Source organism: Drosophila gunungcola, chromosome 3R (genome assembly GCF_025200985.1).
Source record: "Drosophila gunungcola strain Sukarami chromosome 3R, Dgunungcola_SK_2, whole genome shotgun sequence".
Taxonomy (NCBI): Eukaryota; Metazoa; Arthropoda; class Insecta; order Diptera; family Drosophilidae; genus Drosophila; species Drosophila gunungcola.
The window spans coordinates 322,694-348,891 of NC_069139.1; the positions used below are offsets into that span (position 1 = coordinate 322,694).

At 40.8% G+C, this 26,198-nt stretch overlaps 2 protein-coding genes across 7 annotated transcripts in view; one reads left to right on the plus strand and one right to left on the minus strand.

Annotated features, from left to right (window-relative positions):
* Positions 1–128: 128 nt before the first annotated feature.
* LOC128266361 (protein tramtrack, beta isoform) lies at positions 129–24,797 on the minus strand. 6 transcript variants are annotated; one of them, XM_053002838.1, is made up of 6 exons: positions 23,900–24,797; positions 23,528–23,850; positions 8,641–8,970; positions 7,818–8,459; positions 7,657–7,744; positions 129–2,676 (listed from the first exon to the last, which is right to left on the minus strand). In XM_053002838.1, the coding sequence occupies exons 3-6, from the start codon at positions 8,782–8,784 to the stop codon at positions 1,076–1,078; spliced, it is 2,475 nt and encodes an 824-aa protein (XP_052858798.1). In that variant the 5' UTR covers positions 8,785–8,970; positions 23,528–23,850; positions 23,900–24,797; the 3' UTR covers positions 129–1,075. The 6 variants fall into 6 exon arrangements, with proteins under 6 accessions (XP_052858798.1, XP_052858797.1, XP_052858799.1 ...); XM_053002837.1 differs by having other exon boundaries at positions 23,528–24,797; XM_053002839.1 differs by lacking the exons at positions 23,528–23,850; positions 23,900–24,797 and adding an exon at positions 11,252–11,405.
* Positions 10,273–26,198, plus strand: part of LOC128266380 (clavesin-2) — a 50,065-nt gene continuing 34,139 nt past the window's right edge. Inside the window, exon 1 of the mRNA XM_053002871.1 lies at positions 10,273–10,394. The gene's annotated coding sequence lies outside the window, so the exon portion shown is untranslated. The remainder of the gene's footprint in view (positions 10,395–26,198) is intronic.

Sequence of the window (26,198 nt, forward strand, 5' to 3'; positions counted from 1 at the left end):
TGCAGTTTCTAAAGTTCTAATGACATAATGGTGATCCAAAACTGCATTTTTAGAGCTCATAAATTAAGCTTCTCAATTTCGAAGTGTTAAATATTAGATTTTTGTCAAATAAATCAATTTAAAAACCATTTCAGTAAATTTCACTTTATTCAATTAACTCGCTTTTGTTTTTTTCAATGAACGTAAGCTTAAATTCGCAACTATAATATCTAGTGTTGAGCCCTTTAGTTTTAAGTCGTAGTTGTTGCATTAAGTAAAATGTTGAAATTGTATTACTTAATACCAGATTAGGATTTCGTATAAATATCAGTTAATTTCTTCACTGGAAGTCCGTTGCGCATTTTGTTGTCCGTTGGAACATGCATAGATTGCCTTAAGACTACGCCTAGATCCTAGTTAAGTGGTCTTAAGTTAGTTTTTAAGTCTACAACATTTTTTGGGGCCGCAGAACCGCACTATCGTGTTTATTAGCGGCCGCCAACTTGTTTTGATGATTGCACAAATAGCCAATACATATGATTCCAGCTTGTTGCCAAGGAAATGAACAAAATTATACTACGGACTTTGAGTATTAAACAAATCTATATATATGTAATATATGCATAGCTATTATATACAACAAAATAATAAACAAAGTTCTACATAAAAAGGTTCAACAAAATCACAAGGGGAAATGAAAAGTTCTAAAAGTTCTGTGCACTACGGATACTTTGGCGATCCAGTAGGCCGCCAGTCGAATTGTGTATAATTAAAGCCGAAAGTCGTTAAAGTTCACTGAACTGTGTGCGCGTTGCTTATTGGGAAAAGCTTATGATCTAGATAAAATTAAATACTATTATTGCTTAAATTAGGCTTTCTGGACGGAGCAGGTGCTAGTTATAATATTGCTTATAGGTTTACATTAACTAGCTTACTGAATTTAACTAAAAAATTGTTTTGAGTCTGGTGTTTTTGAGTGCCACGCGATTGCTTATGTAGATATATAAAGTCTTCTATAGTTCAGAGCTCGATGCTTAAGGTATAACGTGGTTGTGCGTTCGTAGCCCCCTAATTACTCTACTATCCTGCCAAGTCTTTACGTTGCTGTTTGTGCGGTGGTTGCCAGTGCCAAGGACTTGCCCTCCGCCACCGCACAGGAGGTGGGCGGATTGGGCGAGGGCGACGGCGACGGCGAGATTTGTATCTCATTCTTGATGATGACATCCTGCTGCAGACTGAGCATGGCGGCCGCAGCTGCCGCTGGATTCGAGGCCTCAAAACCGCCATCGCTAAGTTCAGCCTCCTGATCCCCCTGCTCGAAATCTTCGCTTTCCAGTTTTACATCCGGCAGCAGCAGTGAACTCTCCTCCTGGCTGTCAAAGGAGGCGTTCTGCTTCTCCAGCTGCTCTGCCAACTGCCTCTGGTAATGGGCCTGCTCCTGCTGCTGCTGATAAATCGTGGCATGCATGTCTCCAGCAGCTGCTGCACTGATCAAGTATTTTAGAGGACTAAAGGCCCCGATGTCCTTGGGTGGCGTGAAGTTCTCGTGCGTCATCTTCAGGTGGTTCTTCATCTTGTCCGGCCGCGAGAACTCTTTGGAGCACACAGGACACGGGAAGACCTTGCGATGCTTGCCCTCATGATAGAGAAAGGCGTGCCGTTGAAAACTGTACTTGTTCTTAAAGGTCTTCTGCATGTTCTCTTTGGCGCATTCGGTGCAGCGATAGACGCCTTCCACCACGCTGGCATATCGGAAGAGATCCAATCCCCGCACGGACATCTCCGTCAGATGCTCCGCCTGGTCGTCCAGCGTGGACTGGGCCTTGCGACGAACTCTTCTTCGTTGAATGGGTCGCTTGGCACCTTTTTTTCCACTTCTAGATGTCAGTGGCGGAGCTGCCGTTGGTGTCTCCGTGGCAGGGGCATCTTCCTGCGAGGGCGTGGCATCCGTTGTATTACTCTGATAACCTGGTAGACCTGCATTTTCATCAGCCAAGGTCAGCATCTCGTGATCTGGCTCATCGCTTTTGTCCTGCTGTTCATTAATACATATCAGGTCCATGTCATCATCCAAAAATTGCCCACCGCTTGAAGGAGATTCCTGCTGTTTGTGCGGGTGTTGGTAATAATCGGACTTGAGCATGGAGTTATTGGCCGCCATGTGGAGCAGCAATTGGTGATGCAGGTGGTTGCTACTGCTGTTGGCCACCTGCGCCGCCTGCTGTTCGGCGGCATTGGCCAGGGATTGAAGTCCAATGCAGGCGTTGACCTCATCTTGGTTTTTTTTCGGCATCTCCTTGGTCTGTTCCTCTTCATTTAAGGTGGTGTTGGGAACCACTGGCCCCGTTATCCGGGTGCTTGGGGGCACTTCGGGATCCTTGGCCCCTCCACGAAGCTGTTGCTTAAGCAGCGAGTTGCTATTGTTGCTTCCTGCTACCTGCTTGATCTTGGGTTTTGATTTTGTGGGCGTTTGAGGCGATGACGGCTGGGTGGGAGTTGTGGTGTTAATGGCGCGAATTTTCAGACCCAAAATAGTGGGCAGGTGAACTGGAGTTGTGTCCCGATTTTCGCTGATCTCCAGCAAAGAAATAGGTTCTGTGATGGTGGTGTTGATGCCGCCCGCTGCTGTTGCAGAAATTGTCGTCGAGGAGCCGAAGAGTCTTTGAGAGAGCTCCGGAGTGGCCTGAATAGAAGTCACTGCAAACAGAGAAATTGAAAATACATTAAGAACTAGATAATTCATTTCATTTAATAGCCACCAAGGAACACATTGTCGACGTTGCTATATATTATATAGCTATATTATAAAATTAATTCAAAAATGTAAAAAAGAGTAAGAGCAACAAAGTTATTATTTTTATAGTCTTGAAGAAGAGTTCCATTCAGACAGCTTCAAAACTACTTTTTTTTTCGTAAAAATGGACGAACATGGCTAAATCAACTTGTCTTGTGATGTTAAATAAAACATTTACACTTAATAGTATCGGAAATGTAACCTTCATTGCGTTGCAAACTTCTGCATGTATTTATTTTCTAACAAATTGACCGAAACTCATACATTTATAAAGATTTCCCAACTTTTATGATTTCAATAAAAATAGTATTGGATCAAGAAATAAAATGTTAAATCTGCAAATCTTAGTTATTTAAAAACTCTTACCAAAAATGTAACCAAGTACCTCAACATTGAAACATAAATAAAAAACAATCAATTTTGTGGTTCAGAACTGATTTTGTTTTAGGTGTTTTTTGCATTGTGTGTTTTATTTTTCTTCTGTTGATCAGTTTTAAACGATAATATATAAATGTTCTGCTTGATTAATATTGCGTGTGATTTACTATTTAGTAATTATTAAGTAATTATATCGTAAAGTGTGTGTCTCGTAATTAGCTAATTTAAACGGAAACCATGTTTACCAACAATTCCAGACAATTTTCTCATTTTCACATGGAAGTTTTGCCTTGCATTACGATTCTTATTTTTCATTTTCTTTGGGCATCAAAGCATGACTCTCTATTATGTAGCTATATTCCTTTTTCAGGTTTCGAGTTTGGACTTTTTTTTTTAAAGCGAGAAAATTGCTGAAGGTGTATAGTTGCTGAATGCAAAAATATATGTAAATATATATTCATATAAAAAAGTGGTCTAAAAATAAAGTAAAATATAGTACAAACAGTGTACACACAAATAAATATTCATGGTGTGTTTAATTGATTGTTTAAAATAACGCCAAAAGAGAAAATTGAAAGATTGGACCGATTGGGTGGAAATATATATTTACGATGGTCATTAGTCGGTGTTTTGGAGACGGCGGCTTACTAACTAAATTGCACTAGCTACCACTATATAAAGAATTAAAAACAAAAATTATTTAATAAGTTAGCGTACGCAGCTTTTTTATTATTTGATTGCGCTTAATTTTGTTTCAGTTTTTTTTCTGTCAGTTTTCTTATGCAGTTTTGGGTTTTTTTTCTAGAATTGCGACAAATTTGAACGTTTCACATAACTTGAGGAATTACTTGTTGTCTACTTTTCAAGTGCTTTATTTTGTTTGGAGATCGTTTCGTATTAACAACAATATTTTGCCTTTTCACACTGTGTTTTATGTGGTCTGCTGATGCTGCTGTGTTCTTACTGTTGGAATTTAACTGCATTTTGTTTAGCTTTTCTTTTTGTTTTTCATTCTCATTTTCTTTGGCGATAATTTAAGCCTCCGATATACAACATAAATCGTTTAATAGATGATAAATTATGTTTACTTTATGCTCACTAATATTAGCTTCATCATAACAACTATTGTTGCTGGTTTCTATTTGTAGTTACACTTTTTCGACGATTCCGACGAAACATTTTCAACCTTTCGCCGGGTTTCGGATTTTACGCGGGAACTGAGTGGGTGAGCGGATTTTTGAGGGTGTGGACGGGTGCTGGGGGTCAAACGACCTTGGCCCAGACCCGGTTTAACTTTTAACTAGCTTCATTTGAAGGCAACAAGGTAGATCTGCGCTTCTCTCGCATGATTAACATTACATAGATTCTCCTCCTTCTCCGTTTTTAGATTTCGGCTTGCGATATTTGCATAGCATTAATATTAGCGTATCGAACATAGGAATAAGATAAATTAATTAATAGAACTAAATCTAGGCATACCATTCAATGTTTTTATATATTATGTATATAATTATGTATAACATATCTGTGTGTATATATAGTTTAATTATCTAAAAGTGCAGGTTTAGTTTAGGTTTTTAGTGTAACTCATGTCCGGGGATACACTTCGCTTATAAGGCCGCTCTGGTGTCCAATAAAAAGGCAACCTAATGGATGGGTTTGTAAAGTTTCAGCCACAAATATGAATTGATTTTGGGTCCTGTACTACGCGCTAATTAATAAAGAACGATCGACAAGCAGTCATCGATCGGTCAGGGATAAATAATAATCGTAAGTCTTAGGGGTAGTTGGTAGGATAAGATTAGCATTCCTTTCTGATCGGGTCTTTAAAAAGGGGTCCACAAAATAATTGTAATTGTAACTGAAGAAGTAAATTGCACAACATAAAAACGTTTGCTAGCTCTGGAGATTTCCGTCACTCCATCGGAGCAAAGTAAAAACTAAAAACAAAATCAACAAAAAATCTACTTTAACTTCTAAAGCTTCCTCCCCTTTCCAACAATAAATTAACCCCGAAGAGCGCCTGGCGCTGCAATATGCTTTCTCCAATTGTTAGCGACTGCCTCTACCTCCACTTATTCTTTGAGTGTGTGCTTTTTTGGGCTTAGAGTGAGGATTTTTTTTTCTCCGGAGTTTACTGCGCCGCGGCTGCTGGGGCTGGCGGGGCTGTGGACACCGTCAGCGGTCCCAGGGATCCGCTGGACGATGACGTCGACGAGGAGGAGGAGGTGGAGAGCGCATTGCTGGTGGCGGGCAACGACTGATTTGAGTTTTGGCCACTTAGATCCGGCGGAGGAGGCGTCGAAGACCCTGAAACGCCCAGAGGCTGGCCAGCCAAGTTCGCTGCCGCCACGCTGGCCAGCGCCGTCGAGGGATTCTCGATCTTATGGATGATCTTCACGTGCGCCGTCATGTTGTCCTTGCGCGTAAACTCCTTGAAGCAAAAGGGACACGGGTACACCTTGACGTTGCGCTTGTGCGAGGTCACATAGTGCCGGCAGAAGTTACTGATGTGCGTGTAAACGCGGGAACAGACCTTGCAGCGGTACGTGTGCTCTCCCTCTTTGGTGCAGTAATCCCTCACAGAGCCCTCCGCTTCGCCCTCGCCCACGTTGCTGCTCAGATTCAGCTTGGTCTTCACCGACGGCGTTCCCATTCCGGCACTCAGGTTCGGCGTGCTGCCGGTCAGGCCGGCCGCCTTGAACTTGAAGCCGTCGTTGCTGTTGTAAATGTCGAGGTATTCCTGGCTGCTAAACACGGCCGGCTTAACATCGCCGTTCTGTTTGGCCAGTTTGGGCCGCTTCTGAACGCGTGGCTTGACCGACGCCATGGATGAGGATCCTGCGGGCGATACCAGTGGCGTGGAGGCGGCATTGACCTTGCCAATGGGCGTCAACTTAGGTATGCTGACCATGCTCTTCACCTGCGCCCCCCCAGCCGCCATCCCGATTATGTTAAGCTTGAGTACACCGCCCGCCGCCGCCGCTGCAGCTGTGTCCGTCCGGTGCTTCAGCTGGGCGGCGATGCGGAAGGCCTGCTGACGCGCCTGCTCGTCGAGATGGCTGCCATCCGTTTGGTCCTGCGTGGGCGAGCTGTTGTCAGTGAGCGGGTTGTACTTAAACTCCACGGGCTCGTCGTATTCGTCCAGCATGAGTTGAGGTTCCATATAAGATGTGTCCAATCCTTCGCCGTCGCTGTCGTTTCCATCTAAAAATTGTATTTAAATAAATAGGTTAAATTAGGTCCATCTAGTATTCCAATACTATGTTTATTCGCCAAAACTTGTTGTAAAAAATGTAAATTATTTACAAATATTTTTTTATTGATTCACAAAGGTGGATTTGAGGATATATAAAAAAAAAACATTTTTCTTTTGTTATGCTTTAAAAAAAATATATTAATTAATTTTTAAAAGTGCATTTCGTTTCCATTTGACTTGAGGTTGTTTTTTGAATTGTTTGCAAAACTTTTTAAAAACGTAGTTGTATAAATTAAAAAATTATTCAACGTATTTAGAGTTTATTAAAACTACTTAATTATACAAATATCAGGCGAATAAACCTAGTATGACAGTTATGATATGGTTGTAAATATGTGTGTGCAGGATGTATGCAAGAGAAAGGCAAAACACATGACGCGAACGAGTGAGAGAGAAAGAGTTTCAAATCGGATCGGAAAAGCTATAGGGATTTCAAGCCATTTTCAACGCGTTACGATTTCGAAAATTTTTTCTGTTTCTTAAGACATTTTTCAGTTGATCATTTTTCTGTTGTATGTTGGTTAATTTTTGCATGGTTTCGAGAGGAAGATGATTGGAAATGGACAACAGCATTTCATTATGGATGATGGTCGTATGAGAGACGGCGATTTCTTTTTAGTTTCTGGAGTTATAAACATTCTACTCTTGACTTTTGAAGCGCGGTAAATTTTGACAATTTTGTTAACTACATGTTTCTTGATCATTCTTATCTCGTCGGCCATGAATCCCTGTGAGCTCAACCCGATTCTCAACTTCACAATAATCTCTTCGTCAGCTGGTGGATTTGCATTTCTTGGGCATCAACTGCATTAGCTGGTTGTTGGGGACACTCACCTGCCGACAGACGGAAGATGCCTCGAACGTTGCGAATTCACTTAACTATTTTCGTTTAACTTCCTCACATTTTTATTTTTTCACTAAACCGAGGAGGTACCGACGCGAGTTTATTGTATTCAGATTTCTACTAATTGAAATGCGTAAAATCCCTTTTAGCTTTTCCGATATTCGCAGATGAGATTGGTCGAATGTGGATATGTGACTTCAGCCTGGCTCTGTATTGGATTGAGTTGGTTTTCGATACATGTCTTTGCATGCTGGGTGCACATGAGAGTCGACTTAAGAATGAGGTTTTGATATTGGTTGATGGTGCATTTTGTCTTAGCACTAGGCAAATGATCTTAGGGCTAGGTAATGGTTCGCTCTATCTATGCAGAAATACTGATGTACTGGTGTATCGAGGACTCACCGGAAGTGCTGTTGTCCTCGTGCTGGCTTACAGTGCGATGATCCTTGGCGTTCTTTGATCGTTTTGGGGGTAGAGAATCGCGACTTTCCTGTGGATAAGAAGATAAACAAATTTATTAGTTACCTCAAAACGGTAAGCAAGAAATCTGTCTTTAAACTCACATTCAAATCAACCGTGTGGCCTGCATTCTGTTGGTTGTCATCGGATCCATCATCGTTGCCCGAAAAGGAATCATTGCCCAGTTTGCCGTTGCCCAGATCGGAGGAGTCGTTCATCAGGTTCTCGCGATCGAAATCGTCATAGTCGTTACCGGTGCCGTTCGAGCTGCCTGATAGTTTGCGGGGCCTGCCCCTCTTACGCTTGGGCATCAGGGCCGAGCTCAACAGCGAAGGCTGCACAGGCAGAGTGGGCGTGTTTCCGGCGGCGCTGGCGGCACTAGCCAGCAGTCCGCCAGCCTGCGAGCGGTTCCGTTGCGGCACCAAGTACGGTTGGATGCGCTGCAGCTGGGGTGGAGTGGGCGTGCTTTCGGAACCCGTCGCACCCGTCCCCGCTCCGGCTGCTGCTGCCGCCGGCGAGGGTTTGTCATCGTTGACCTCGGTGAGGCCCTTGATGCGCAGGCTCTCGGCCACGCGCAGGAATGCGGTAAGTCGCTCCTGGTCCACTGAGACCTCGCCTCTGTACATAAAGTCCAACAAAGATTTCATGTCCGAGTAGGGGACATCCTTCAGTATTACAATCGGATGCTTTTCCGGGTGATTTACGAAGAGTGCATTGAAGTAAGGACTGCAGGCGGATAGAACCATCTGTGAATGCGTGGTAGAGATTAATTAGTTAAGTTAAATTTGTCAGATTGTGTCTTTTCGCAGCATTTAAAGTACTTCAAATGTTCATTACATTTTAAATATAAGTTGTTTTTTGTTTTAATTTAACTAAGTTTTAAACATAATAAATTAAAGAAATTAAAAATTAAAGATCACCACCCACCTTGTGTGCCTTTAAGTATTGACCCTCGACGGCCAGCGTCACATCTGTGAAGGTTTCTGCGTGGAGCAGCTGGTCAAAGACGGACAGCAGGTTGCTCTGGTGGTTGTTCCACCGTAGGCAGAAGCGTTGGGATGCCATCTTCATTGGAAGGCCGTGGTTGCGTCACTAGGGGAGTGCGAGTGTGTGTGCGATCGCGATTTATGTACTCATGCAAGTGGGGCTGTCTGCATGCCCTGGGTACATCTAAGGTCCTTTGATTGTCCTGGGCTGTGTTTTTCCTTGAGGCCTGACAGCTGTTCAGGGCCGTTAAAACATATATTTCAGAGCGTGCTGCAATCGAAGGAAATCCAATACTTTAATAGGGGTATAGTCTTAAGATAAATGTAACAATAGTCATTTTTTCTATTAGCTATTTCACTTATTAAATGTAGTGTCGTTTGGCACATGACAAAACACAAAAACTTAATTTCAAGGAATTTGAATGTTTATAGATTATACATGTTAAAAATGTAGGCAATTTGTTAAACTCATAATTTTATATAAAATACCAGCTAGGCCATGTCTTACAAGATCACAGATCAACTAGCCAAGCTCTACTGTATGTTTTTCCAAAAAAAAAAAAGTCCTGCAGCTCGAAGCTGCGCAGCTTCCATGCTGCCGGCGTCCAATTGATTTTAATTTAAGAGCCGACGTCGACCCCAAAGGGTCAGAGAAGAACACATTATGCAGGCCCCGTTGAGGAAAAGTAAATGAGGAAACCCAAATGGAAATTTCAAATGTGTTTCAAATGGGCAGGCAGGCAGCAACAACAAGGCACGCACACGCACTGCAGCTATAGACTTGTATGTGTGTAAAAGAGAAGAGAGAGTGTGACTGGAATGACAGCGGCTGTTGCTTTGTGTGTGTTTGTGCGACTTGAAAACATGCCAAAGGGTGTGGAACTAGAAGAGCAACAAATAAACAGGCAGACTTCAATAAATCTTTACAGGCCTCTGCCAACTGGAAACTGAAACGCTCACACAGACACACGCACTAGCCTTGTTTTCAGCAGGCAATCGCTGTGGCTGTGGAAAGTCATGGAACATTCGTGGCACGTTTTTTTCTTGTCCCCGTTATCTCACTTTCGGCGATCGTAATTCCAACAAAAAAAATCCTTGTCTTGAAACCACGCTTCCTCTTGCTTCCTCCACTTGCTAAATATTTGCTGCTGCCGCTCTTATCTTATCGCCACGCCAGTTTCAGTTGCTTTGTACACTTAATTGAAAATCATTCCCATTCGCCCACGGAATTCCTATTCCGTCTTCCTGGCACTGACACAAACCTAGTCTTCAATCTTAGTTTGCTTCTGTTTTCCTACGCTTCTATTTTGTTGTCTATGCTTTACACTCTTCGTTTGTTTGCAATTGTTATTGTTTTTATGCACTTGTTCAAATCGATTGAGAAACCATTCAATATAGAGAGAGGGAGAGATCAGCATACGCACACAAACACACATTACACACACTGGTGGCATTAGAAACGCAAAAGCTTTTTTTCGCCTGCTCGATCGCACGAATACATATGTGTATTTTTCATTTATGGCTGGCTTTTAAATGGAATCGTATTGTTGTTCAGCCACTAGTTGGTTTCTTTTTTTTACCGCTTTGTGTTTTTTTGAAGAGAGCGAGTGCAGGCGAGAGGACCAGTCGACACGTCCTCACTCGTGAAAGATTAAAATTCGAATCGGGAAAGACTGGAAAGACTCGCGAGAGTGAGTAAGTCAGAGTCCTCGACGCAGAAAGCAGACTGCGCTGCCGACGTCGCTGCTTACTCACACATCGCACACACACACACACTGTCTGATAAGAGCGGAAGTTTTTAGGGGTGGGCGGTTGCCTGCGGAGAGGAGATCACTTTACAGCACACACGCTCAGTTTTACACCCCCTTTAAAATACATGTGTGCGTAAGGGGAGAAGGAGATACTGAGCGAGCGAGACAGAGTTTCAACTGATTATATCGTAAGTCCTAAACAACTATACACCTTTTTCTCCTCTCTTCTTCTTGCCACTTTTTTTATTAAGTCTGAACTTTTAAATATTTTTTTTACTGTATGTGCAATATTTTGTAAGTCCTAAGATACTTTCACAGCCATTTCGTATTATCACTTTTTTAACAAAATTATTTTTTTCGGAACTTAATTATCTTTTAAATCACTTTTTATAAGTTTAAATGTTATCTGGAATTTTAGTTAATTAAAATAACTTAGTAAATCATCGCTTTTTAGGGACTTATTAAATTCTAGATATTATAATTAAATGGTGCGTTTAGCATGAAAAATATCACAAGCACCTTTTCAGCCTTCTTTTCCTTTCAAAATGTGAGTAATTTTTCAATTATTTTATAAAAATATTTTTTGTTTCTCTGGTAAACATTTCACATTAAGGGGGTACTAATGCTCTGCCCGCAGTTGTAAAACTGAATTTACTATTCGCTATTTCGCCTGCTTCCTTTGCACTTTTTTTTGCATTTAAATTTAACTTGTGGAAATTTTCACAACTCGGCGCTAGAGAGAGACGGAATTAGGGGGGGGGGGCGCGCGTCGGCAATTCTCGTCCGTCTTGCTTGTTTTACCGTTTTACCGTCGACACGTCCTCACTCGGGAAAGATTAATTTTCGACTCTTCTGTTAGTTTCTTCTGTTAGTTCGACGTTTTCCTAACATTGTCTGTTAAATCCGCTGAGTGAGCGGAGCGGCGATCCGATCCGTGGGCTCCAAGTGTTCCCGACGTCGACGTCGCTGCTGCCAACGCTGCTTCTCCTTCACACTTAACACTCTCTAAAAATCCTCCTCTCTCAAAAGGAACGCTCTTGCTCACTCACACTCGCACACAAACAGGCAATAGGGCTGCGGTTTGGGGAGAGTTTTTGATCGGTCCCCAAAGTCTCCAAACCAGAGAGAGAGCGCCTTAGCGGAGAGCCACTGTGTTGCTCTCTTGCTTGCGCCTTTGACTTTTCGAATGTTTAATTTCCTTTGCACGCGATGGGGGGTGGGATGCGAGGGGAAGCGCGGTAGCGAAACGGGGTTAAAAAGAAAAACGCGCTGGAAAAAAGCTAGGAAACCGCCAGCAACAACAAAAACGACCTTTTGGGTGTGCAACCGTTGATGATTTGTTGTTTCCCTCGCTTTTTTTCCCGCCACCGTCGTTGTTGCTGTTATTGTTGTAAGGGCAACTTTTTGGGTTGGGCCTCCATTGGAACAGTTTTGGGGTTGGGCCACAGCTTTACTGGGGTTTTCCAGGCCACTGAAATATGGGAAAAGCATGTGGAAACGCGACAAGCCAGCAACGCAGGCGTGGTGGGATATATAGTGGATACTTGAATAGATCGAATAGGAATGTGTTGGGGAATTTTAAAAAGGAAAACAGTATTTAAACGTTAATGATACTATTTGTAGAATTTTTTTTATAGAATTCTTAAGTTGAGTTAAATAATAAACAAATTTTTATTTCTTAAGAAGGCTTCTGTCTTTTTGGCACTTGGGCAGGCCCTATACCCTAAGGGCAAAAACTTAAACACGGGTATGTGTTCAACATTTTGAAACACATTTTTGACATTTTGGAGCACCATTTCTCCCAGTGGTTAACAAGAACAATAAAACAATACATTTTTTTAGTAGTCTCCATTTCCCATACAACGTAGGCATGTGTCACTGTTTGTAGATATTTGTGTTGGTGTGCAGGAGCGTGGTTCGTCTGATGTTTTTTTAGGCGAGGGATTACGTAAGCGGGCTGTAAATTCTACAAGTGGAGTGTCAGTGTGGTTTAAAGCGATTGGAACTGAGATCCTAAGCAGCGAGCTTTGAGCAAAGTTCCCTCTCTATTTTTATAATTTGTTCAAGTATTTTTTTATCCTACACACCTTGGTGGGTATTTTGTTGTTGTCTATTATTAACTTGCTGAAGGCGTAACGGCAGCAACAACAAAAACAGTCCTCCCCTCCCCACTTTTTCCCCTTGCAACGGAAACGATCGTTTCGCCTAATAGGCTCTCACACACAAGTACAGAGCTCCCCTGCCCAGGTGAAAAAGCAACAAATGCACACACACACACACACACACACAAGCTAGAAAACTACACCAACAATAAGGTAGTCACTGAATCGTAAATTCCTGTTGCTGTTTCTCTGCCAACGTCGCAGTCGACGTCAACGCCGCTGCCGCTGTTGTTGTTTGCCTTGCCCTATTGCGTGTTGTTGGTGGTGTGTTTTGTATTTTTTTCAGTCTGTTTAATTTTTTCCACTTTTGAGTGGCTTTTGTGGAGCTTTGCCGGGGATTGAAACTCTGACTCCGACTGTCGGTCTATGTATGTGTAGCTGCACGGAGAAAAATGGGACTAAAGTTCAATGTGGTTAGGAAGTAGGGTCGTTACTTTAGGATCGCGCATAACATATCAAATCAATTCGTTTCAGGAGTTATTCTGAAGGAAATATATTAAATTAAGTCAAATTTTAATAAATAATCTAAGTGGTTGGAATACTTTTATGTCATATCAAATTAAAAAGATTATAAAATTATTGCGACATTGCAATCTTAATTAACATGAAAGAACTATTCTAAAATATCAAAATTTTACCAATCGAGAGGATTCTAGTTCTTTTAAACTACATTTTATATAACAATTAGTTAAGTATATTAACTGAACAAAATGTTAAACAATATATATATGTATGAATCATCAGAGTGATCCTCACAAGGCAACATTTGTTCCTGTGTAATAGTGCTGGTCGTGTAGGTAGTGGTGCTAGTTCCGTCGCCATTGTAGTTGCTATTCTAATCAGTCGCTGGTCTTATACGTATAAAAACCGCTCTATGACATCCTCTCAGTTCTTCCCAAAATAGGAGCGAAAGCGGGGGCTGCTCTCCTGCTTGAATTTTATCAGCAAAGAGTTACAACAATAGTTCCATCCGAGCGGTATGTTAGCGAGAGCGGAGGTTGAAAGTATAATCGGTGACAGGGCTCACAAATTAAAGATGCCTCCACTTCTTCTCCCAAAGACCACGATGATGTTGAAATTTCAATTTCGGCTTAGACTGAAAACGGAATTTATACATTTGAGAGAGGAAGACCCGTTTGAAGAGTGGTAGACAATAAGGGAGGATGGCCAATTATAATGAATGAATTTTCCCAGTGTGTGTCTTGTTTTTAATTTAAGAAGAAAATGGAAATCGTCATTCCCATTCTTTGATACGTTCTTAAACTTAATCTAGAGCCAGAACAAAATAATATCAATCCTTTTCTTATATCAAAGTATATCATTACTTTTTTTTTAAGTTCCTGTAAAAATGTACGACCATTTACCAATTTCTGCTCTAGACATTCAAAGCTGAAGATCTTAACTATTGATCTTCATACTGATTCCTTTCAGAAGGGTATTGTATATTTTCTACTGATCATGTTTATTTTAGGCGACCCTTTGGATCTCAGTGGTTGCAAATTGTTACCCAATATCTTCAGCTTAAAGTGGGTTTCTGGCTCTAGCTGTCTTGTTACTTGTTGTTGTGGTTGAAGTCTTGTCTGGCGGTGGACATACTATATACTATGTATTTGTATGACTGTGTGTGCGTGACATTTGGCACATGTGGCCCACACAATCACAATCGTCGCCCTCGCAATATATCGAAATATGTGAAAATGCAGCGAACTGAGCCACCGAGTCAACCGAAAACCACCAGAGCCTGTGATTTCTAAATGCGTGTGCACCCCCACTCCATCTCCTCCTTCTCCCCCTTCTATTGTGCGTAAGAGCGAGGGGGATATAAGAGTAAAGGGGGCTTTTGGTTTTTTTTTGGTTTCCTCTAGCGCTATTTGTGCCGTGTAAACAGCAAAAGCCACTGGTTGGCCCAGAGAGAAATATATATATACGTTAGTTCTCCTAACGCTGTCTTGTGTAGGTAGTATCAGTGTGCGTGAGTATGTGTTGATGACTGACTAGCTGAGTAACTGCTGCTAGCTGCTAGCTATGTGGCCGGATTCTGGTGTTCCATCGATGCCAACGGCGGAACAGGTATCGCAGGTTGGCACCAAACACATGTGCCGCTCGTCTGGTTTCCCTCTTGCCCCTCTCTTTTAACTCCTTCCCACTCCCCTTAACGCCTTCCTTCCGCCGATCGTCGTGTCTAAAAAAAAAAACCTTCCAAGTCCCTCCTTTTACGCCGAAAAAATTGCGATTAAGTCTTCATTTGAAAATTTTTTATATGAAATGACAATTTTCATTTCACTTAACAAAATAATATCTAAATTGGATGTAAATTAGAAATTAAACGTATTTAAAGGCTCAGTTTTCCCAGTGTATAATTCTTGTAATGGGGTTCCTCTCTTCGCGGCTCTGCTCCTCTCATTTTGGCGCTTCTCCTTAGCACACAAATTGTCGCCGTTGGGAAGCTCGACTCTTCGTACTTTTGTTTGGTTACATGCATAACTCTCCTGCTCCCTTGGCCCCACTCTCTTCAGTCTCTCCACTCTCATCTCTGCCTAGCAATTCTCCCCACTTCGTTTTCTATCGACGACGCTGGCTGTCATAAAGTCCCGTTGTTGTTTTTGTTTCTCCGGCGGTTTCTAGCGCTTTCTGCGCCTTTGTTCGCCAAGTGTAAAATTCCTTTGCACGTAGGCACCCAAAAGAAAAAGCTTGGCTTAAAGCATAACAAAAACAGAAACGGATAAAATGAAAACGCAAACGGAAAAAAAGGTTAGCAGCCAAGCACGTAAGCCCCCCAAAGAGAAAGGGTATTTTCGAGGGGTGCCGTTGTTAATGCCACAGCAATACTTATATTGTAGGTCGCTGGGTTTTGGACCAAGTACTCCATAAGTTTCAAAATTGTCATTCAAGTGAAACTGAGGTTATTACACACACACACACAAAACACCCACCCACCAACATGTTCCGGTGCATGTGTATATAAATTTGTGAATTATGTATTTCATTCATAGAGAAATTAAATAATAGACACGCCATAGAGGAAACCCCGCACCATGGAGATCTTTCGAAATTTTGTATCACAATTTGTTTATAATTGGGCAAGAATATTGATACAAAACCATTTAAAGCCATTAGCTAGTATGTATGTGTTTATATTTATATATTTTAAAACATATTGAAAACATCTAATATCTAAAAAAAAGCAACAAAGTATTGTCGATTCGTTATTAATTGATTGTTTGAACATAAATTCAATAAAGTATCCATTAATCGATACCTTCATAAGTAAACTAATTTATTGACATTTCGAAAAGACATTTGTTTTTCTTAACGCTTGTCGTTCAAACCTGATTTCGAATGCAGAATTGTTTTTTTTTTATTAGTTATTTGAAATTTGGTTGATGAAATGAACTTCCTTTTCTAAATTTAGAAATACTTGAATTCAATTTAAATCTAGTATTCCTCCCAAGTATTACAGAATCGAAAATGCACAATTTGGCTGTATTTGAAAAATTTAAATGTTGTATAGGTAATACCCGTATAATTTTTTTTTAATTATTAACCATTATCAAGAGCTTCGAAAATTGGTCGTTAGCAACCGAAAATTTATAGACTTGTGTGCTTGTCCCATTGTGCGTGTAATAGCAAAAATAGCAACGTCCCCACAAATACATAACCGCATGTCTGTAACACATTCGATATACGTATATCTGTACTGGTTCCAATCATATAAGGCAAACATTTGCGGAGGAGTGATTGCCATCGAAAACAACAAAGAATCGCTATGCTCTTCGGCAAGTCAACTATAAAATCAGTAGGGGGAGAAGAATCAAGGGAAGCGATGGGGGCGGTTTTTGTGGGAGATCGGGGGAAAGCTAGTTGCCCTCGGCTGGGTGAGCTCACCTAGGCGACCGACGGGATCTGAAAGCTGGGAATCTTCGACTCCCATTGACTGATTTGTAGCCATCGTTATACAAAAAATTATTGTTCTTTTTTTTACAAAATGAAAAATATACCACCGTTTTTTTATTTGTAGGTATATTTTTTAGACATGAGAAAATAGGACCTTGTGTTTATTTTTTGACAGTTTAATATTTATTAAAAGAAATACATTTTTAACAAGGCATTCAACTTGATCTCATTCTCAAAATCATCAATCATTCTCAAAATCAAATTAATATTTGTGCATATTTACTAAAAAATTAAATTTTGCTTAAGGGAATGTTGCTGCTCAATATTTTTCTTTCTGTATGTTTACTTGTTTTTGGATCTTTTAAACCAACTGTAGACGGAGACCAAAATACTTGAAGACTTGTTTGGGCCGTTGATTACCAAATCGTTTTTCGGCTGGTATTTGTCAGTCAAAAAATGCAGCCACTCATAGCAGCGCCATAGAAGGGCGTCTCTCCTCGACTATCTTGCAACACTCCTTCCCCATTTTGGAACACTCCGTTCCCAGCGCCCCTGGTCGCAGCATTATTGATCTATGCCTGCTTTTTGCTTTTGTAGCTGCGACCGCTTCACGCCTCGACCCACACATGCGGCCCCTCAGTCAGTTGCCCTCGCGTTCGCAGAGCTTTTTATGGCGGTGTCCTTAATTTAGACATTTGAAATGCGGGTCACCGGCGGACGGGGAAAGTTCCGCAGCACTCGCACTGACACACTTGGGTGGCACTCGACGATCCGCCACCGCTCGCCACATGGCCACCATACAACCACCAACAAACCCTCAAAAGACGTTAATAATTGCGAAATATTCAATAAATAATGAAGAAGAAACAACGAAAGCAATGAATTTATTAAGAAAGTGACTGGATGTGCGGTTCCTGGTTTCGTGATTTCGGAAACAAATTCTAGAGGGTATGTTTTGCTGTCCGTTTCGTATATGTTTGTAGTTCTCCCAAGCGCATGTTTACTGATAAGACGGACGAAGGAAGTACCGCCACGAAAGCAGTGTGTACACATGCATGTACTTTGGTCATTGGGACATTGCAGATAAAGGCACCAGCTCCAGGGGCCTTGCCGCTCATGATTCATGCCCGATTGCTCTTTTTCTAGGAGCTCCGAGAATTTCGGATTCTTACGCAGGCCGAAAAAGCTTTCATCGGTTTTCTGCGATAACAACGAAAAAAGGAGAGCGAGAGCAATACAAATTAGGAGCACATGTGTTTGTTTGGGCTTTTAGAAAACAGAAAACGTTTTGTGTAATAAAAAACATTTTTTTTCCAAAACCGGGAGCTGTATGATTTGATAGTCACAATTGAGGAATAATTAACATATTCTAATTTCAATCCGTTATTAAAGGCTAAATAAATACGAACTATTTTTTGCTTACAAATTAAAAACATGCTCTGAAGTTATCTTTTGAATAAAGTAATATTTAATATTACAAGCACCTATTTTGGTAGAATTTTGTTTGTCTCTTCGTTTTGTTTTTGGTGTTTTACCCCCGACAATTTTGTGGATGGGCCTTCTTCCTGGCGCCGTCAATGGAAGCTAGAAAATTTGGTGCGGATATTTATAAACTGACCCAATTGCGGGATTCTGTTAGCAATCCCCTGACGAAACTTTAAAAAAAAGCTGACCCTTTCCATAACCCCATGAAGTCTTATCGATCCAATCCAAAGCTAAATTGAGCCTTTTAAAAGAGAGGAAATTTGGGGACTTAAAGGAGAGGGATCGTACGTTTTAAATCGCCTTGACAACAGCAACAAACAAAGGAAATGAAAGCCAAAGGCCAAATAACGTAAATTTACCTAATATTTATGGGATTACGGGATTAGTGATACTCTTGCTATGATTCTGTTTTTTGTATTATTTTTTAAAAGTCATATTTTAGGTAAATAGGCATGGAAGTAAATAAATATATATGTATATACATATATACTTTTCATTTATCTAAATTTTTTACCTAATTCTCTGCTTTGAATTTTGTGTTACCAGTATCTTATGCTTTTTTGTACTTGAATATCCCCTTGCTAGGATGTTGAAAAAGGGGTTTGCGGTAGTACAGAAATAACAGTACGCAGTGAGTGCTGCTTTCTCTTCGTGCGTTACGCGGGTCTCTGCCTCAAGACGCTGTCTCTGCCGGCGTCGGTGTCAGCGCGGCAACTGCGTAAATATTTCACTTTTTATTTTTTCAGCGTTCTCCTTGCTCTCCTGGCGCGTGTTAGTGTGAGTGAGTGTGATAATGCTGAGTGTGTGTGTGTCATCCCCAGACCCTCCACCTCCTGTTTCTCCTTCCCCTTTTCTGGCTCGCCTCCTCCTTCCACCCATCGCTGCGCACTCAATTAAGCTTATCGCGCACTGTCCGTCTGCGTGCTTGAGTATCTGTGTGTGTGTTGGTTTGTATCTGTATGTGATTTGTTTCTGTGTGTGCTTTAGTATCTGTGCGTATCTGTGGGGATACCAATGTGCTTGCTTCTTTAGAGGTGACTTTTCTCGTCTGCGCTCCTTGGAGGGTACGAGGAAAACATCTCTGCTCACTTCTCGCTTTCTGCCTTTGCGTTCGCCGATCTCCCTCCCACCAATACACCCCCTATCCCGCCTTCCCCCTTCACAAGCGTATTGTTGGTGTCGTGTGCAAATGGCCCCAACAGCGGCGGCCGCAATTGAAAAATCCTCTTTGAGAGGATTAAAATATACACACAGCTTTTCGAATTGTCATGTGCTCTTTGCATGCCTGTCAGAGGAACAGTGGGGCAAAAGCGATAATTATGAGCAACAAGGATTGTGTGGGTAGCAAAAGAAATATAGACAATCATATTATCTTTATTATATATATGCCTCCTATTTCCTAAATCATCCCTGCTAGCCTCAAGCATCCTTTGTCTGAATTAGTTAATTACTTGAAATATATTGATTACAAGCTACAAGTGTAACTCAATACCAATCAATCCGAATTTAATACACACCTTTTCCAAAGAGGGAAAAGTATATAGCCATTTAATCAGGACTTTGGTGATAGTTTATTTTTCAAGCAATCATATATTAAAACACCACTGTGCCTGTTTGGTGTCCCCTATACGCAATCCGCAATCCCCAGTCGCCTTCCCACAAACGGACAAACGGACAATGTCCCCTGGCAAAGCTTAAGGGTAGCAGCGACGGCGGCTGCGTCGCTTTCAATTACATTTCATTTGCATTTCGTAGTTGCTTATTTCTGTGTGTTTATTTCTTTTCGCCGATGTTGCCTTTTTCCCCGACAAACACAACCACATCAGTGTACTATAATATTTGCAGCCTTAAGTCGGATGCCTGGCCATCCGCTCTCCTTTTTGTTTTTTCGCTGTCCGTTCATTGGAGAATGCAAAATAGGAAACGGCTGGCAAATGTATGTACATATATGTATGCATGGCCGAATGTGTGGGTGAGTGATTTTTCAGTTTTAAGGCACCACAGGGCGTATACTTGATGCGGACATTGAGCTGCGCCGGCAGCGACATGGACCTCGTTAATTGAATTAAAGTGCATGCGTATGTATGTCTGTTTGTAAAGCAAGCAAAAAAGGCTTAAAAACGGTACTTAAAAAAATAAATAACTGCAGACAGCAGAGGAAAATTGTGAAACCACGTGTTTACGACCGAAAAATCACCAAAATCCTTAGGTCTTTTATAGTTCAGTTGTCTGTAGTCAGCTGGTATCAACTTATCTTTTATTCGTAAGGGGTAGAAATAATAGCTATATATTATATTTTTATACCCTCGCAAAGGGTATTATAATTTCAGTCAGAAGTTTGCAACGCAGTGAGAGAGAAATTTCCGACCCTAAAATGTATATATATTCTTGATCAGCATCACTAGGAGAGTCGATATAAACATGCCCGTCTGTCCGTCCGCCTGTCTGTCTCTCAGTTTTAAGGCACGAAATAAGTCGCAACGAGCTGGATAGGACGACTATATCATAAAGCTCCCATAGGAACAATCGGGAAAAATTCAATTTTGCTGTTTTTCAATCTTTTTGTATAGTTCTTCGACATTTAGTGATTGCTTATTATTTTAAAAATACGGTTAACATTTGATCAACATCGGACGATTATATCATAAGGCTCCCATGAGAGCAATCGAAATATTAAAAAAATTAAACAAAAATTGTAACTTCTCAATTTTTTAATTTTTGTTTGTAATTGTATGAAGGGCTTAATAATACAGAACTACGCTTTTGAGTCGTTGTTTTAAACCGTTATCTTATAAAAATTGTAAAGTCAAAGAAATTTAAGGAAATTATTTTCGTAGAAGAGTTTACTTAATTTTAAAAAATTTCCCAATAGTTTCATGTAAAAGTTGCGTATGTAATAAAATGTAACACAAATCAAAATGTTGATACTTCGAGCAACGGTAACTATATCCGGAGTCCAAAGAGTTAACACTGCCGTTTGGCTTCTGTCTTTTGCCCAGTTTTTTGTCCCATTCTCTTTTCGTGAAGATTTCTGCCTAAGTTACAAAACATATTTTGGTCACTGACCTTTTCTGTTTTTTTGTATTTTTTGTTGATTCCTCATTTTTTGGCTGACTTTTGAGCTGTTTTTGTTTGTGTTCCACTTTTAATTTAGGTTTTTGCAGTAGTCGGAGTTTTTGTGCAGATTGCTAATTAAAAAAGGAGATATATGGGGTACACGCGCGACTTGCGCGACTTGTGCACTTTCAGGATGGACAATCGGGGCAGCAGATACCCGAAAGCGAAATACCTGGCATTCTTTGGGAACGTGATACAAATCAGAAATGCATTCAGCCAGCATTTCATAAAACGCCAGATGTCCCAAAATATTAACAGGAGGATCGGGTGGAGCTAAGGAAATGAGAACCACACGGGGAAACAGCAGGCAACAGACATTTATTTAGCCTGGCAGCTGGTGCTTGCAAATGAAATAAATAAATATTAAATCATTCTAAATAACAATAATCATGATATGTATTGTGCGAATTTGGTTTCGAGGAATTGGTGAATACGGTAGAAAGGGCAGGAAATCGGCTCAAAAGACAAGAAACTTAAATACAGAACAAAATTCAATATTCTTTAGCTTGAAGAGAAATTGTTATTTAAATATTTATAACTGCTTAACTTGATACAAAATTATTTAATCAAAGATTATGATATAGTTATTAAAATAGAAGCATTTCGGTCCGCTTAGTAATGTAAAATATTTATTTAAATTATTAATTTCATTCCAAACATGCTGTTCTTATTTTGCTTTGTAATTGATTTTCTTCTTACTCTTAGTTTTACAGAATAAATACATTTTTCTCTGTGTGTTTAAGGAACAGTGAGACAGGGTGCCCAGAAGAGAGTTCTCCCTCTCCCTTTCTTGTGCCCCCTCTGTTATTGCGTATACGCCGCGTGGACTTTTACTGTTTCGATTGTATTTTAGGTTTTTACCAACAACAACAATGTAAATGCTTCGACCAGGTTGGCTTTTGTTACTCATGCTATCTTCTTTCTCTTTTCCCTCTTTCTTTGCTGCTTTAACTGTTTCGATCGCCGGCTGAACAACAGTTATAATTTGAGCATAATTTCAACTGTGCGCAAGGTGTTTACGAGTGTGTGTCGGCAAACAAACAGAAAAAAGCTTTCGCAAAGAGCGGAAAATATAGTAAAGAGAGAAATAGCTGTTGCTCTTGTCGTTTCATTAACAAAACAACCGCAAAATTTATGTGCGATCAGAGACTTGGCATTCGTTTCCTTTTTGCGCCAATGCAAAATAATAATTCATGATTTTTGTTGTTGCGCTACCACAGTGTGAAGTGGGTTAGCGAAAAAAAATGACAGAAGTAACAAATAATCCACCCAAGACAAAAACAAATGCAGATCAGAGAGGGAGATTGGGATTTTGGGCTCTGATCTCGAATGGAATTTATGTATATTTGCATAATTGAATTTTTTGCTTTTCGCACAGTTGCAGGTGCAGAGTTGTCGCCCGACCAGCTTAACCAATGAAGCTAATCAGCTAATAACGTTGTAGCCCAAAATACCCAGAAATCAATTATGTATCTGATTCATCTTCACTTGCTCACATACTCACTATTCAATCAGTTCATTCACAAAATCGTTAGCGGGATCATATATGTTCCAGACACTGGAAGCCACTGGATGTCACTGGAAGTCACTGAATGCGACCCATGAAACTGTAAGGCTGATCGAAAGGGGTGCGGCCGGCGACTGGACGTGGAAGTGTGGGATAAAAAAGGAAATGGGCGAGTGCAAATGACAGAGATCACTGAAGCACGACCGACAAATAAGCGGCGGACGTACGTATCTATGTATCTAGTATCTGTTAAGTAGTGCGGTGGCATTACTATCCATGTATCATATACGTAGATGTGAGTGTGTCTGTATCTGTACCAGTATGTCTATAAATGTCGGATGTAAACAGTGCCTTTCCAAAAGGCGTAGCCTTTACGTGTGTTGGTGCTGGTGATACTGAGCTTGTGTGCGGCAGATTGTTAGAAGCAAATGTATCTACGAGGCTTTGGATTCTACTAGATCCCCAACACGACCCTAGGCCGATTTTAATAAAGCTTAGCTGGCAACCAATCTTAAATTAAAAGTTAGCGGACGTCGTATTGCTCATCAAACTCATTAAAATCTTTATCGAAATTCTTTGGAAAAAAATGAAAGAACATTTTTGAGTAGTTTCGTTATATTGTAATAATTTGAGTTTCATGGTGTAATGAAAAAAAATCTTAAAAATTATTAATCGTTTGTGACCTTTTTTTTAATTCTCAAAAAAAAAAAAAATAGTATTTTAGTATTTCAAAGACTCTACAATGTTTAACCATATATCTTTCAACTCCTAATGAACATTTATAAAAAAAATCATTCGAAAGTATATTGGTAAATCTTTACGAGAAGACTAAGAATTCGATACTTCGACCTTTCTGGAAATCAAAATCATAACGATCCTCGACCGAGTTCCGTGGAAAATCTCAACACTTACCAATTCTACGAAGATTCTTGGTAATCCGTTTTGCGGTTTCTTCAGCGGAAGAAGGCTTGCAACACTCGAAATCACTTGTTGTTATATCTGTTTCTTCTTCTGTTGTTGATTACACGTAATTGGCAAACGAGGTGAACACGGGGCCGAAAGCGGAATACACACCAAACAGGCAAAAAGGCAACACGAAAACAGCTGAGGAAACGCCGCGCACGAACCTCCAATCAGAAATGAAACGGAAGGGATGTCGACGTCGACGCAGAAGCCATTTTACTACATTTGTTGTCCCTGAGCTCCGCTCCCAAAAAAAGAGAGAGCGAGAGGCGCTAAAGAGAGCTTTAAAGGTGGATACACGAAGCGGAGCTGAAGCCTTACCGAAAGCTTTGATCAAACGACACGAACTGAGCTGTGAATCGTGGAGTATGGATGACGGGAATTGTTAGTGGTAGTGGGCGGCGGTATTTTCTTATTGCTCGCGTTGAAAAAGCGCAAGTGGATGTGGACGGATGAGCAGATGAAATGGCAAGAAGCAAGCTTTTGAATGGGGCTCCAAGTGTTTAAGAGCGCAGCGCAGTCACTGCCGGCAGAAAACGAGAGAGCGAGCGACAGAGAGCAGCCCCAACTTTACATTTCACCGCTGCGTTGGCGCTCTACCCTAACGCTCTCTCCTTCTCGTTCTTCCAATCTCTCGCTGATAAGCTTGTGTTGAAATCAAGTCTCCTGTGCTCTCGCTCTTTCTCACTGATGCTTCACCACCCCCCTCTTCACTCTACACTGCTACATCAGCGTATTACGAAATATGACAACAATGCAGTTTGGTCGTCCTCGTTTCCATTCTGCCGACGCAGCGGCTTCTTCTTCTTCTGTTCTTGTTTTGCCCCATCTTCTGCTCTGTCAGCATAAATACTCTCTATCCATCTCCGACCTCCCCAAAGAGAGAGGGAGAGGCAGAAAGAGAGAGAGAGTGGGTGGCTTCTGTTTGTTTGTTTTTAACCCGCTGCACTTGCCAATTGATTGCATTTTAATGAAGTTCTGCCGAATGCTAAAAATAGTCAACTCTCCATTCTGGGGGCGATACGGAGACAAGGGACGTGTCGCGGGAATTTGTGGCTTTGCACATTCCAAGTGCAGCAATGCATCGACGGTAACTAATTCCAAATGCCAGCCATTACGGAAAACTGGTTTGATCGGAAAAGCGTGCCAGGTATGCTCGACTCTTGATCACTCAACCTCCTCCCAACCTCCACTGTACACCCTCTTTAGAAAACGATTGCGCGCGCGCTTCTTACTAAAATCGAAATGATTCGATATTTTCCCCACTGCACTGACTTTAAGTTGAATAATTGTTGCTGGGGTTACCCTGCACTGAGAAAATATTTAAGATACTATTTTTGTTTTGCTTATTGAGGAAATTTTTCGTTTTTAAAATATTTAAATATATAAAATATCCTTTATATAATTGCCTTTACCCCAAAAAGGTCTTCGTTTTTGGCCTTTTTTTAATTTCTTTATAAATGTAAGTGGTACTTTGCTTACCATCCAACTTTCTCTTAAGTTGTACATAAAGCCACAAGCCACAAGCTTGGTATTTCATAAACAAATTTGAGGATAAATTCCTATATACATAATTGGTTAAACGTATTTAGCCTCATTTTTTTAGGAAGTTCCAAACGTACTTGTACTTTTTTCTGAATTGATTTTTTAATTAAATAGTTTATTTATTTATTTTTCGTTTCAGTTTTTATTAAAGACAAGAATGTTATTATTTTGTAACTATTTATGCCTAGCGCACTGATTCAGAAGCTTAAGGCTTGTAGCGTTAGGATGAAGCCTTAAAAATAAATTAATAAAAAAAAATCGGAGTGCTTGTTTTTTTTCGTGTGCCGTGGCATACGTAGCCCACTCGTCAACTGCCTGTCGGGTTTCGAGATCTCGACCTTTGGGAGTAGGTTGCATTTTGGGTAACCCCCAAGCGTAGGGCGTTTCCCGAGTGCCTATTTGAAGGACCATTAGGCTTCTATGGGAATGATCGTCAATCAAAAGTGTGTTTTTGGGAAACGGGAACAGTTTCCAACGTCTGAGATTATCGTGACTAGGGAAGCAATTACCAGTATTAATCGCTTCTGCCTAAGAAATTTTCCTCGGGACAACGTTTTCGAATTTTAATTAAATAGGTAAGAAACAAATAAGAATAGAACGAATATATAAGTTAGTACTGAGTCTTTCTCATACGTTTCCTCTAACTTTTAATACAAGTAAATTTTGTTTCCTTTTCAAGAAAAGGAAAAAATAATATTTAATTGTATATATTTTCCCTTATTCTTTTCCTGCACACCATTGCATGCGCATGTTAGTTTAGAAACTAATTTCGCTAGAACCCAGATACTATAACTTTTGTTATCGACATGAATCACCGTCGAAATGATTCAGCAGGGCGATTCAAATGCATCCCTTGGTTGCCTAGTACCCCCACCCCTTCATTGTTAAACCCTGAACTGTAACCAGATAATTTGCATTGCCTTGTGAAACACGGCAGGTTCCAGGGGCTAACGAGAGTATACGAGTATCTGGTATAAAATACTAGCTTGGCTAAGCCCTCTCTGTCTAAGGGGAACTGCCCGGTGTTCTGGGTCCGCGATTCAACAGGTTTGATCCGATCTGGCTGCCTGCCAGG